Source organism: Salvelinus alpinus, chromosome 20 (genome assembly GCF_045679555.1).
Source record: "Salvelinus alpinus chromosome 20, SLU_Salpinus.1, whole genome shotgun sequence".
In the NCBI taxonomy this organism is placed as follows: Eukaryota; Metazoa; Chordata; class Actinopteri; order Salmoniformes; family Salmonidae; genus Salvelinus; species Salvelinus alpinus.
Genome location: NC_092105.1, coordinates 13,588,413 through 13,602,673, shown reverse-complemented (window position 1 = coordinate 13,602,673; position 14,261 = coordinate 13,588,413). Strand labels below are relative to the sequence as shown.

At 43.1% G+C, this 14,261-nt stretch overlaps 1 protein-coding gene across 1 annotated transcript in view; it reads right to left on the bottom strand.

Annotated features, from left to right (window-relative positions):
* Window positions 1-820: 820 nt before the first annotated feature.
* Window positions 821-14,261, bottom strand: part of LOC139547141 (amine oxidase [flavin-containing]) — a 73,380-nt gene continuing 59,939 nt past the window's right edge. The window contains exons 5-15 of the mRNA XM_071356187.1: window positions 13,548-13,639; window positions 13,183-13,324; window positions 9,486-9,635; window positions 8,677-8,836; window positions 8,301-8,397; window positions 8,131-8,184; window positions 7,916-7,973; window positions 6,663-6,760; window positions 4,348-4,459; window positions 4,173-4,235; window positions 821-4,019 (exon numbers count right to left, since the gene is read on the bottom strand). Coding sequence (XP_071212288.1) covers window positions 3,864-4,019; window positions 4,173-4,235; window positions 4,348-4,459; window positions 6,663-6,760; window positions 7,916-7,973; window positions 8,131-8,184; window positions 8,301-8,397; window positions 8,677-8,836; window positions 9,486-9,635; window positions 13,183-13,324; window positions 13,548-13,639 — 1,182 coding nt within the window. The 3' untranslated portion in view covers window positions 821-3,863. The remainder of the gene's footprint in view (window positions 4,020-4,172; window positions 4,236-4,347; window positions 4,460-6,662; window positions 6,761-7,915; window positions 7,974-8,130; window positions 8,185-8,300; window positions 8,398-8,676; window positions 8,837-9,485; window positions 9,636-13,182; window positions 13,325-13,547; window positions 13,640-14,261) is intronic.

Sequence of the window (14,261 nt, the reverse complement as noted above, 5' to 3'; positions counted from 1 at the left end):
TTTCAACAAAATGTGATGCTACATTCACTAACATTGGTTGTAAAGTGCAATTTTAGGCGTTCTCTGGTCGTTAGTTCTACTCATATTGACTGCCATGTAAAGCAAAACTACCCAAGGGCTGGTTGATAGTTCCAGCACTTTGTAGGTTGCTATGGCAAAACAATGGTTGCTATGCAGGCTTTTCCCCCCTTGGTAGCTCTACAAGCTCTCACAGTCTCTCTTCAGAATTAGACGTTCAATGGCCTCCCGAGTGGCACACCCATATTCCTTCACTAACCCCTAGGCAGTGTGTGTGTGTGTGTATGTGTGCGTAACCATGAACCATAGTCTGTGGTCTCCTGATGTTGACCCCATGTCCCCATGATAAGTTCCGGTTTTGCTAGGGCACTGTGGACAGGAATGGAGGATGGGTGTAAGCATCTGCCTCTGATTTAAAAGGTTGCAATACTCCAATCTAATTTTTGACAGCTAGAAGGTTGTGTAATCACAGACTGGCACGTGTGTGTGTGTGTAATCTGGTTTAGTTACCGAGACTTGGGCTTCCAGCAAAGAGCTTTAACACGTTCTGGGCAAATGTTTGTGAGACTGCAGTAGGCTTATGTTACAAAGAAGACTGACTGCAATATTGCCTATCAGGAACCTGGCTGTGGCAGGACTGACAACACTGTTAACAAGTCCTGTCTATTGTCTTGGTGATAGATTCTCCATTCATATCCATTTTAAAGACAGAGAAATAAAAAACATGAGAAATACATGATAATAGTAACACACACACACACACACACACACACACACGACAAATGACCCAGAGAGAGACCAGTAGGAGGTAAAGTCAATGTTTTTATCACCAGCTTTGTAGAGGAATCATATAAAGACATCAAAGAATGCAATTAGACGATTAGAAGGTATGACATTTCACACACAGCCAGCCATTGAGAGAGGGACGGAATAGAACAGACCGTGTCAGGCCTAGAAGCAGTCTCACAGAGGGATTAGACATTGATGATGTCACACAGGGAACCAGGACACTGATGATGTCACACAGGGAACCAGGACAAAGATGATGTCACACAGGGAACCAGGACACTGATGATGTCATCCAGGACACCAGGGAGCAGCTGTTTCCAGTTGGTTCCTGTATTTCCGTTCACTAGTTTCCCATCAGACTGTTCTTCAACTATACTTCTTTGAGAATGTTGAGATCTTTCTTGACATCATGGTCCAATCCCTACTCATCTGATTCTGGTTACAACCAGGCCTCTGAGCAAAAGTTACTTTGAGGTGAATCAAATGGAAAAAGAAGAAACGCTTGGAGCCTGGGGGTAGGGGTTCAAGTTTAGTGTCAAGGGTAGGATGTAAGCTAAGCTAAGGGATAGATAGCATATCTGAGGAGTACAGCAATAACAACACTACAGAACATCTAGATAGAGAGTTTAGCTAGAGATGTATGGGCGGATTTACACAGTTCACAGTCTGCCATTTTAAGATTCACACATACACAACTGGTGCCAGAAAGCTAACTGTAGCATCATGGATGTTAGCATGATTGTTTGCTCAGCCTCAGACGCTCGCCTGCCGGAAACAGAGCTCAGTCATTGGCCTAAGAAGGTGTCAAAATCAAATCACAATTTATTGGTCACGTACACATTTTTGCAGATGATATCGCAGGTGCAGCATAACGCTTATGTTTCTAGCTCCAACAGTGCAGCAATATCTAGCAAAACAGTAACAATACACAAATGTAAAAAAAAATTAAGAACAAGAAATTAAGACATATCAGAACGAGCACTCAATCCAAAAGTGGCCAATGAGCTCTAGTTAACGCCAAATGAACCAGACAGGGGGTACAGCGGGACGGGGGACGGGGAATGAGTGTCAGTCACACAGGCACTTGAAAAATGTCAAAACACCACAACTTATATTAAGGCAAGATGGACTACACTCACGACGTACGCACACGTCTTTAGGGACAACACCAAAATGTTCCACCACTCACTGTACGACCGACCGACCGACCGACCGCTTCAGAACGGATGGTCTTACAGGTTGCTTCTCTTATCTACTCAGAGCAGTAATTCTGTTCATCTATATAGATCTAGATATTGATGTTATTTCACTCACATTTTATTTTCTACCACTGTTGTCTTGTTTTTTTAATTTTTTTTTAGGAATCTTTATTATTGGATAGAAATCTGTTTCATACATATTTGTTAGGCGAAGAGAAGAATATCTGCTGAAAATACTGTGAAACTGGACTTATTCAGTATCATGGGCAGATTAGCTGTAGTTAGAAGCAAGCTCAATACCCTGTGAAAGTAACCACACCTTCTGCTTTACTTCGAGGTGATGTCCCCTAATCTTTTGAATGGGCTTGATGATTACATCATTTAAAAAAAATGTAAGCAATCATTTAAGATGTGTATAAAATTATATTTGTGTTTGTGGATGAATTTACTTCCACATTTACTTTACTTTAAGTATTTAGCTTGAAGTTTGGAGAGCCTTACATTTTTGCCCATTGAAGACCATTCAAAAAGTCTACAAAAATTCTAAAACTACAAGGCTACTTTCTGGTAAATGATGTGCCTCTTCCATAGGGTATGCTCTGGCTTCAGCAGAAATACATGGGAGAATCAATACGATAAGTGGAAATATAGGCATTGTTTATTTAGCTGGTTAACGGGTAGGCGGCTAAATAAATACTGCCTTAAATATTTCTATGATCAATCAATATGTATCAATGAGAGCATTTAAATAGAACGGTTACAAATAAAGTCTTAATTCATAATAATTACACACGCACGCACACATGTGCACACAGGTTGTGTGAAATAATGGATGGAGATCTACCTACTGAAATCATAGATGAGAGAATATCATATTTTTGTTTTTACTGTAGTAATATTCTTAGTATTTTTTGTTTGTTCGGTATTCTTAAAAATGGTGCCAGACAATAAAATGATGGACTCTAAATGGGTAACTTCAAAATACAGTTCATGACTATCATCGAGGATTGAGCCTCATTGGAAAAAAATCGAATGAAATGCATAATATTTCAAATATACTCATAGGAGATTATAATACAACAACAATGAATTAAATCATCTAATCCTGAAAATACATAAAACATTTTTTCCATTCTCTTTACAAGGATTACTATGACTGTTGACAGCAGCGTAACGGAGACACAACATCTCTGGATGCAGGATTCTGGATACATTAATAACACAGGTATTCTGACAATATTATGCCGTTGCTAAACTGTTACTAAACGTAATCTTAGAGCTGGTTACAGCTTCTATGACATTATAGATCAGATTAGTCAGCACCTAAAATCAGCAGAGGTAATTAACACACATTCTCAAACAGTCAATGCAGATTTGTGAATAATAATGTCATTGGGAAAGCTACTGTTTTAATAACTGATTTCGTTGTCATCCTTCATTGGTTTGAGAGTCTGAATCACAGACTTATTTTTGGCTAGGGATTCTCTCTCTCTCATCTCCCATCTCAGGTATCAAAGAGCAATCTTAGCAGAACAGACAATATTATTGTGAGCTGGTCTTGAGAGATCCTGTGTTGGGACACTGTGGAGGATGGAGGTTTTTAGAACAATGGATGGTACAGTAGTGAATGACAGAGCTGAACAGTCTTTACCAAGGCCTATGACACAGAGTGGTAATGTCTCACAAGGCAACCTGTCTCCTATAAAGTGCATTACTTTAGACCAGAACTCTATGTGGTCAAAAGTGGAGCACTACTCTAGCTGTGGTCAAAAGGAGTGCATTGTAAAGGGAATAGAGTGCCGTTAGAGAATTGCCCTCTGGAGATGCAGGAGAGAAGGAGGTGGGAGGTGTTTAGGTTTAGCTCCGGGTGAGAAGCCCCTTCTGATAGGCCAACATGCCTGCTGCAGTGGCAACAGACAGTACGGAGGCTACGCCCAGGAAGTTGATGAACCCGCCCACAGATGGAAGGTTTCGCTCCCAGAAGGTGGTGACAAACGGGAGTGCTGGGACTTCCTGTTAGAGAGAGAGGAGATGTGGGAGAGAGTTTGGGGAGCACTAAGTTAGGTCTACATTCTATAATGTCCTTTAGATACTTTACATTTTAACCCAAATGAGTTTGGTATGTGACTTAAGTATCCATTGTTTTGGGTGGCATTGAATCCTTACCACTGACTCAGGCTCTGTTTGCCAGACCTGACTCTGTGGAATCCTGCCCATTGCACACATGACCTGGAACAACAATGAATTAATTTATAATACTAAAACAATACACAAGAGGGAGGGGGGTATATGAAATAAATACATGTATTATTATGATGATGATGATGATGAAGGCTCTCACCTCTCTGGCGGCCCTCTCCCCAGCCTGAACAGCCCCCTCCATGTAGCCACTCCACTCAGTAGCTGTCTCTGTTCCTGCAAAGTACAGCCTGCCTACTGGCTCCCTGAGAACCCTACACAGAGGGGGAAGGAGAGGAGGGAGAAGGAGAGATATAAAGGTTAGATAAGGTCACACAGTGTGTATTTTTATTTATTATGAATCCCCATTAGCTGCTTGTTCCATAAGATGTTTTTGTATCTGTTTTTTAAATCTAATTTTACTGCTTGCGTCAGTTACTTGATGTGGAATAGAGTTCCATGTAGTCATGGCTCTATGTAGTACTGTGTGCCTCCCATAGTCTGTTCTGGACTTGGGGACTGTGAAGAGACCTCTTGTGGCATGTATTGTGGGGTATGCATGGGTATCTGAGCTGTGTGCCAGTAGTTTAGACAGACAGCTCTGTGCATTCAACATGCCAATACCTCTCATAAATAAAAGTAGTGATGAGCATTGCTTTATTATAGACAGACTTCTCCCCATCTTAGCTACTACTGCATCAATATGTTTTGACCATGACAGTTTACAGTCTAGTATTACTCCAAGCAGTTTAGTCATCTCAACTTGCTCAATTTCCACATTATTTATTACAAGATTTAGTTGAGGTTTAGTGAGTGTTTTGTTCCAAATACAATGCTTTTAGTTTTAGATATATTTAGGGCTAACTTATTCCTTGCCACCCACTCTGAAACTAACTGCAGCTCTTTGTTGAGTGTTGCAGTCATTTCAGTCACTGGATGTGTATAGTGTTGAGTCATCCGCATACATAGACACTCTGGCTTTACTCAAAGTTAGTGGCATGTCCTTAGAAAAACATTTAAAAGCAAGGGGCCTAAACAGCTACTCTGATTCTAACTGGATTATATTTGATAGGCTTCCATTAAAGAACACCCTCTGTGTTCTGTTAGACAAGTAACTCTTTATCCATAATATAGCAGGGGGTGTAAAGCCATAACAAATACATTTTTACAGCAGTAGACTATGATCAATAATGTCAAAAGCTGCACTGAAGTCTAACAAGACAGCATTTTATCATCAATTTATCTCAGCCCATCATCAGTCATTTGTGTAAGTGCTGTGCTTGTTGAGTGTCCTTCCCTATATGTGTGCTGAAATTCTGTTGTCAATTTGTTTACTGTAAAATAGCATTGTATCTGGTCAAAAGAAAATACAGAAGTTTACTAGTAAAGGGGCCTTTACTATTCTTGGGCAGCGAAATGACTTTAGCTTCCCTCCACGCCTGAGGGCACACGCTCTCTAGTAGGCTTCAATTGAAGATGTGACAAATAGGAGTGGCAACATCGTTTGCTATTATCCTCAGTAATTTTCCATCCAGATTGTCAGACCCTGGTGGCTTTTCATTGTTGATAGACAACAACAAAAATGTTCACCTCTTCCACACTGACTTTACGGAATTCAAAAGTACAATTCTTGTCCGTCATAATTTGGTCCGATATACTTGGATGTGTAGTGTCAGCGTTTGTTGCTAGCATGTCATCCCTAAGTTTGCTTATCTTGCCAACGAAAAAGTAATTAATAAAGTAGTTTGCAATATCAGTGGACTTTTGATGAATAAGCCATCTGATTCAATAAATGAATGAGCCGAGTTGGCTTTTTCCCCCAAAATTTCATTTAAGATGCCCCAAAGCTTTAAACTATCATTCTTTATATAATTTATCTTTGTTACATAGTGTAGTTATTTTTTTTTTCTTTTTTCGTTTAGTCACATGATTTCTTAACTTGCCGTACATTCGCCAGTCAGTTGGGCTGCCAGACTTGGGGCGGCAGGTAGCCTAGTGGTTAACGCATTGGACTAGCAACCAAAAGGTTGCAAGTTCAAATCCCCGAGCTGACAAGGTAAAAACTCTGTCGTTCTGCACCAGAACAAGGCAGTTAACCCATTGTTCCTAGGCCGTCATTGAAAATAAGAATTTGTTCTTAACTGACTTGCTCAGTAAAATAAATCAAAAACTTAATTGCCATACTTTTTGCCTCTCAACCATACAATTTTTCAATTACTCATTAATCCAAGGTGATTTAACAGTTTGTACAGTCATTTTCTTAATGGGTGCGTGCTTATTAGTGAAATAAAAATAAATAAAAGGTGAAATAAAATAAATTAGTAACTGGAATAAGTCGTTTCATAAATGCGTCAAGTGCAGCGTCTGGTTGCTCCTCATTACACACCACAGACCAGCAAATAGTCTTTACATCATCAACATATGAATCACTGTTTGTGTGTGTGTGTGTGTGTGTGCCTGGGTGTGTCTGTTACTTACTTGCCGTACTGGGTGAGTATACCAGGGGGGAAGTAAGCAGTGTAGCAGCCTCCAGAATACTCCTCCTCACACCAGTTCTTCTCCTCATAGTGCACAGGCTGGGACAGAGAGGGCTGGGGGTGAGTACTCGTATCGGGCTGGGGGTTAGTACTCATATCGGGCTGGGGGTTAGTACTCGTATCGGGCTGGGGGTTAGTACTCATATCGGGCTGGGGGTTAGTACTCGTATCGGGCTGGGGGTTGGTACTCGTATCGGGCTGGGGGTTGGTACTCGTATCGGGCTGGGGGTTAGTACTCGTATCAGGCTGGGGGTTGGTACTCGTATCAGGCTGGGGGTTGGTACTCGTATCGGGCTGGGGGTTAGTACTCGTATCAGGCTGGGGGTTGGTACTCGTATCGGGCTGGGGGTTAGTACTCATATTGGTTGGGGGTTGTTTTACTCCAATGTTTGTAGACAACGTAAATGTAAGCAAACACTGTATAGCCTCAAAACGTGGTTAAAACTATATAATGGATGGTCAGTCCTTAAATCCATAGCTTTGAATTTGAGAGTGGTTATATTTCTCCAGTCCCATCCTTTGGCTTTTTAGCAGAACCGGGGCGGAGAGAAAGCTGTGTTATTGTTTCAATTAAGCACTCTAGTTCTAAGCAGTAGTGGTAGTAGTGGTAGTACTACACTGTTAGAAGAAAGAGCTCCAAAAGTTTTTTGGGGGGTATTCCCATAGGAGAACTCTTTTAGGTTCCATGTAGAACCCTTTCGAGTTCTATGTAAAACCAAAAAGGGTTATCCTATGGGGACAGACCCCCAAAAAACTTTAGGTTCTAGATAGCACCTTTTTTTCTAAGAGCGTAGCAGTACTAGTAGTAATAGTAGTACTAATAGCAGTAGTAGCAGCAGCAGTAGTAGCAGCAGCAGTAGTAGCAGCAGTAGTAGCAGCAGTAGTAGTAGCAGCAGTAGTAGCAGCAGTAGTAGCAGCAGCAGTAGCAGCAGTAATAGCAGTAGCAGCAGTAGCAGTAGTAGTAGCAGCAGCAGCAGTAGTAGTAGTAGCAGTAGTAGTAGTAGTAGTAGCAGCAGTAATAGCAGTAGCAGCAGTAGCAGTAGTAGTAGCAGTAGTAGCAGCAGTAATAGCAGTAGCAGCAGTAGCAGTAGTAGTAGCAGTAGTAGTAGTAGTAGCAGTAGTAGTAGCAGCAGCAGTAGTAGTAGTAGCAGTAGTAGTAGTAGTAGTAGTAGTAGCAGCAGTGGTTCCACTCACATGCAGAGCCTCCTCTGAGCCCAGCACTCTGGAGTAGATCTCACAGATCCTCTTCTTCCTACAGGGGGCAACAACCATCTTTAAGGGTTAAGGAAGGGATAGGGTTAAACTCTTAATGCTGATACACATGCATACTAGCATAGTATACACATAAGGAAGTGATGTAAAACACACTGTAGGGACTGAACATGAGAAACAGCAAGACAGAGGTTCACCTCTCCTCTTTCGTCAGTCCACATAGCTTCCTGCACTTGCGGGCCAGGATGAAGCTAAGGCATAGGAACAGGAGAAATAAAGTTACAGTAATGCCACTAAGTAAACCACAGTTTCTCATTCTCTATGGGTAATCATGTTGGAATACAGGAAACTAAAGTTATGCGTTTACCCCATAATAGCGGGCACAGTCCCATCAGGCTTTGTGTCATCCAGAGTCAAGCCAATGGGTGCCTCTTCCTCCTCGATCACCATAGTGCCACAGTACCCTGAGAGAGAGAGAAAGGAGAAGGATGCAGGAGAGAGAGGATCAGGGATGAGGAGCGGAGAGAGAGGATCAGGGATGAGGAGGAGAGGAGAAGGAGGATCAGAGATGAGGAGAAGAGGAGAGGAGGAGATTATCACTCAAGTTCTCTCCATAGTAGACCATACAATTGATGACAGAGCCCATGGACCCTCCCTCCCTCCCTCCCTCCCTCCCTCCCTCCCTCCCTCCCTCCCTCCCTCCCTCCCTCCCTCCCTCCCTCCCTCCCTCCCTCTCTTGTTACCTTTCTTCCTCCAGAAGTTCTCTCTGTAGTAGACAATACATTTGATGACAGAGCCCATGGGGACCCTGTGGATCAGCTGGTTTCTGAGAGGGGGCAGCTCGGGTTTGAAGTGCATCTTCAAGTTCAGACCAGGAGGGGTCGCCACAATCACATACTTGGCCTGGGAGAAACAAAACACAAGAGTTGAGGCCTATGTAGTGTGTAGTGTCTACCCACTGGGCACACACTGGTTGAATCAACGTTGTTTCCACGTCATTTCAATGAAATTACACTGAACCAATGTGGAATAGCAGTTGAATTGAGGTCTGTGCCCAGTGGGTAGCGTGTACATCTCCAGTCCACCCCGGTGGCTAAGCAGCTCTATGCTACTGCTTAATGGGTTTTATCTGGGGGAGAGGATGTAGCCTGGACAGAGAGATGAAGACCAGCTTACTGACAACAATCCATCTGGCTTACACATATGTGCACGCGCATGCACACAAACACAAACACACGAACACACACACACACACTGTCAAAAGCTATAGGAATTTACTGATGGGCAAACATGAATGTGTAAGGGGCTCTGTAAGCTCAGTGAGTTGTATGGTTGAATGAATGATTCCTAGAATGTTCCAGGAGTTCTAGAATGCAAATGTACAGCAGTCATAACATGGGCCACATCATGAGGTGCCACGTATTATGAACAAACAAGCTCTAGATGGCAGCATAGGCACAACCTGATATCAGTGGGCTCCTACTCAGTGGAATGTGCTCTGACGAGATTGTAATTATGTTGATGGATTGGAGATGGTTGCTCTCTCACTCACCTTGTATGTTTCCTTGTTGAGCGTCTCGACCTCGACCATGTCCCCTGTCTGGTCGATCTTGTAGACAGGAGACTCCATCTTGACCCGCTCACCCAGCTCTTTGGCCATACACTCACTGATCTGGCTGGAACCTCCCAAAAACTTCCTCTCCTGAAATGCAAATACAGTATCATCAGTCATATCAATCAGATACAGGCTAATAAGACCTGTTCCAGGAGAGGGCTACTCTGTGGCTGACCCTGTGCTGCTACTAGTCTCTCATCTGTGTGATTTCCAGGGGGTTGGGAAAAACACAAGACATTACAGACTTTAGTTGATATGAAACTGATACAACTTTCAGTATAACAATGTGAACATTTAAACATCTGCTACTTTGTCAGGTTGTCCGGTACAGTGTGAAATGCAGCATCTTGAGCCAGTTTATGGTTGGTTGTCATGAGTGGATGCCTTGAGAATTCTGTTTCCTGTGCGATCTGAGGTGCACAGAAAGATGGAAAACACTTAGAGTTTAGAGCATTCTAAGTTGTGTGAGTAATTAATTAGGTTACTCATGATATGATTGTAAGCAAAGAGGTGAGGATATAACCTCGTCCCAGGTTATTGTGCACAGCGAATATAAGCCTGAGATATCAACAACTCAAAGTTGGCCAAAGTGGGAGTGACCTACTGAGTAAAGTATTTGTCATCATTTCATTTGAGGGAATCACACGACTGTGAGACGTGGCTCTGTGCTTGTGGTGTGCTAGTGTATGGGGAGGGTTAGGGGAACGGTGTTGCTAGGTTAAGCCAATGCCTATGCTCCGGGAGTTTGGTCCTAGAGCTCTATTTTCATGTCATCTGACCAAAGCACCGGTTCCAATCCAAGTGCCAACGCTGTTTAACAAACTCCAGACATTTACATTTGTTGGATGACATGAAAATAGAGCTCTTTGGCCACGGACACCAGTGGTGGGTTTTGTGTCGAAATGAGAATGTATGAGCAGAAAATAACCCAATATCTACTGTAAAATATGGTGGTGGATCGTTTATGTTATTTTGCTTCCACTGGTCCTTGGGCCCTTGTTAAGGACATTTTAGCCCAAAATCTGGTTGCCTCTGCCAGGAGGCTGAAACTTGGCTGCAAGTGGATCTTCCAGCAAGATAACCCCAAGCATACATCAAAATCCACAATTGGCCACAAAATCAAGAAGACAGTCCATAAGTGCAGATGAAGGATATCAAGGATCTGGAAGGATTCTATATGGAGGAATGGTTTAATGTCCCTCTCAGGCTCAGAAAAAGGCTCCGTTATCCTCGCAAGGTAAGGTATTGAAAACAGGGTGTCAATCACTTTGCCTCCTACTTTTTGTTAAAAATGTGTTTACTTGTTAAACAAAATCTCTTTCTTTGAGCAATTTCATGAGTATAAAATAATATATTTTCCAAATGTTTTGAGCATGCAATATAGCTCAGTATTTGAATTATTTATTTTATACATAATTTGTGCTCATCTTTATCAATGGTGTCAAAAAAAATGTACCTTTATTTAATTAGGCAAGTCAGTTAGAAACAAATTCTCATTTACAATGACGGCCTACCGGGGAACAGTGGGTTAACTGCCTTGTTCAGGGGCAGAACGACAGATTTTTACCTTGTCAGCTCTGGGATTTGATCCAGCAACCTTTCAGTTACTGGCCCAACGCTCTAACCACTAGAATACCTAGCACGCGCTCCAGCAGGTATATCTCACTGGTCATCCCCAAAGCAAACACCTCATTTGGCCGCCTTTCCTTCCAGTTCGCTGCTGCTAATGACTGGAACGAATTGCAAAAATCGCTGAAGCTGGAGACTTATATTTCCCTCACTAACTTTAAACATCAGCTATCGGAGCAGCTAACCGATCGCTGCAGCTGTACATAGCCCATCTGTAAATAGCCCAACCAATCTACTTACCTCATCCCCATATTGTTTTTATTTACTTTTCTGCTCTTTTGCACATCAGTATTTCTACCTGCACATCTATCACTCCAGTGTTAATTTGCTAAATTGTAATTACTTCGCTACTATGGCCTCTTTTTTCTATTGGATTATTGACTGTATGCTTGTTTATTCCATGTGTAACTCTGTGTTGTTGTTTGTGTCGCACTGCTTTGCTTTATCTTGGCCACGTCGCTGTTGTAAATGAGAACTTGTTCTCAAATAGCCTACCTGGTTAATGAAAGGTGAAATAAAAAATAAAACCTGGCGCTCCAAAAAAGTTACTTTCAGACCGTCCTGTATATGCAGTGCAACCTCATATGCAACGACGCTATGCATAGCACGACTTCAAAAGGGGAAAGCACACGCTTGAGAGCTAACTTTAGCGCTCACATGCTTTTCTATTGCTCTACCTGGTAAAGCAACACACTGAATCAATACATGAAATACAGTCTGGACTCTCTGGAGTCTGGGTCTTGAACACAGAACTGGACCTTCTGTCAGCACCGGAGCCAGAGAACAGGCAGACCATACAGGAAATGAAAGTGGGTGACCTCACAACAACATCCTCGAATTACCCCAACGTGTCACAGTCCTCCGTTACCTAGGCAATGGGGCCATTCCAAAGTAAACAAGAAGAATGGTGTCTCCCTGGGATCTGAACAACAGCCATGTGGAGGGAGGGATTATGCCTCTAAATGAAGGAGGAAGGAATGCCCTGGAACAGTCATGTGGATGGAGGGATTATGTTCCTAAATGAAGTATTTGGGAATGAAAATAAACAGCCATGTGGAGGGAGGGATTATGTTCCTAAATGAAGAAGCAGGAAAAGCCATATGGAGGAATTATGTTCCTAAATGAACAACCAGGAACAGCCATGTGGAGGGAGGGATTATGTTCCTATATGAAGAAGCAGGAAAAGCCATATGGAGGAATTATGTTCCTAAATGAACAACCAGGAACAGCCATGTGGAGGGAGGGATTATGTTCCTAAATTAAGGAGCAGGAACAGCCATATGAAGGGAGGGATTATGTTCCTAAATGAAGGAGCAGGAACAGCCATATGAAGGGAGGGATTATGTTCCTAAATGAAGGAGCAGGAACAGCCATGTGGAGGAAGGGATTATGTTCCTAAATGAAGGAGCAGGAACAGCCATGTGAAGGGAGGGATTATGTTCCTAAATGAAGGAGCAGGAACAGCCATGTGAAGGGAGGGATTATGTTTCTAAATGAAGGAGCAGGGAACGACAAGGAACAGCCACATGGAGGGAGGGATTATGTTCCTGAATGAAGGAGCAGGAACAGCCATGTGAAGGGAGGGATTATGTTCCTGAATGAAGGAGCAGGAACAGCCATGTGAAGGGAGGGATTATGTTCCTAAATGAAGGAGCAGGAACAGCCATATGAAGGGAGGGATTATGTTCCTAAATTAAGGAGCAGGAACAGCCATGTGAAGGGAGGGATTATGTTCCTAAATGAGGAAGCAGAGAACGACCAGGAACATCCATATGGAGGGATTATGTTCCTAAATGGGGGAGCAGGAACAGCCATGTGAAGGGAGGGATCATGTTCCTAAATGGGGGAGCAGGAACAGCCATGTGAAGGGAAGGATGGATATGGAAGAGCCAGTCCCCAGAGTTAGAGAGACAGACAGGCAGGCAGGAAGACAGAAAATCCATCAGCCAGAAAGACAGACAGAGACAGCTAGCCAGGCAGCCAGCCAGCAAGGTGTGTACAGTACCTGTCCTCCGTTGGTGGTGGAGAAGATCCTCATGGTCCCTCCACACTGCTTGATGTACCAGAGGAACCACAGGGCAGACACCTCGTGGGGTTCAGAGGTCACATTCACGTTCACAAACAGAGTGGCGAACCGCCTCGCAGAACTGTGGGGAGAGGGGGTTGCACAGACACACACACACACACACACACACACACACACACACACACACACACACACACACACACACACACACACACACACACACACACACACACACACACACACACACACACAAAGAACTAAATTACAAAATTGTACATTACTAAAACATGCTGCATTGAGTTGAATGGTCCTGAGTGTATTGTAAAATGAGTGTAGTGCAGTACCTGGTCCAGCAGATCTTATCAAAGAGCTGCTTCATGGTCATCTTGTCCCACTCCTCAGCATGGGGAGCGCTCCATGGAGCCTCTCTGGGGATCTAGAACACACAGTACGAGGGTGGGAGCATCAACAAGTTGTCAGAAGTAGGGGTTGGTTTGGACAAGGGGTTGTGGAGGGGATGGCTGCCCGGCCTAGAGAGAGATAAAGATGCTCAATGTGTTACGAGAGAGAGAGAGAAACAAACAAACCAAAACAAAGGCAATGTATTCCCATGATTTGTTGATTTCATAAAAGCTTTAGACTCAATTTGGCATGAGGGTCTGCTATACAAATTGATGGAAAGTGGTGTTGGGGGAAAAACATACATTATAAAGTCCATGTTCACAAACAACAAGTGTGCGGTTAAAATTGGCAACAAGTGTGCGGTTAAAAAAGGGCCGGGAGGTGAGACAGGGATGCAGCTTAAGCCCCACCCTCTTCAACATATATATCAACAAATTGTCAGGGGCACTAGAACAGTCTGCAGCACCAGGCCTCACACAACTTGAATCTGAAGTCAAATGTCTACTGTTTGCTGGTGATCTGGTGCTTCTGTCCACAACCAAGGAGGGCCTACAGCAGCACCTAGATCTTCCGCACAGATTCTGTCAGACCTGGGCCCTGATAGTAAATCTCAGTAAGACAAATATAACGGTGTTCCAAAAAAGGTCCAGTTCCCA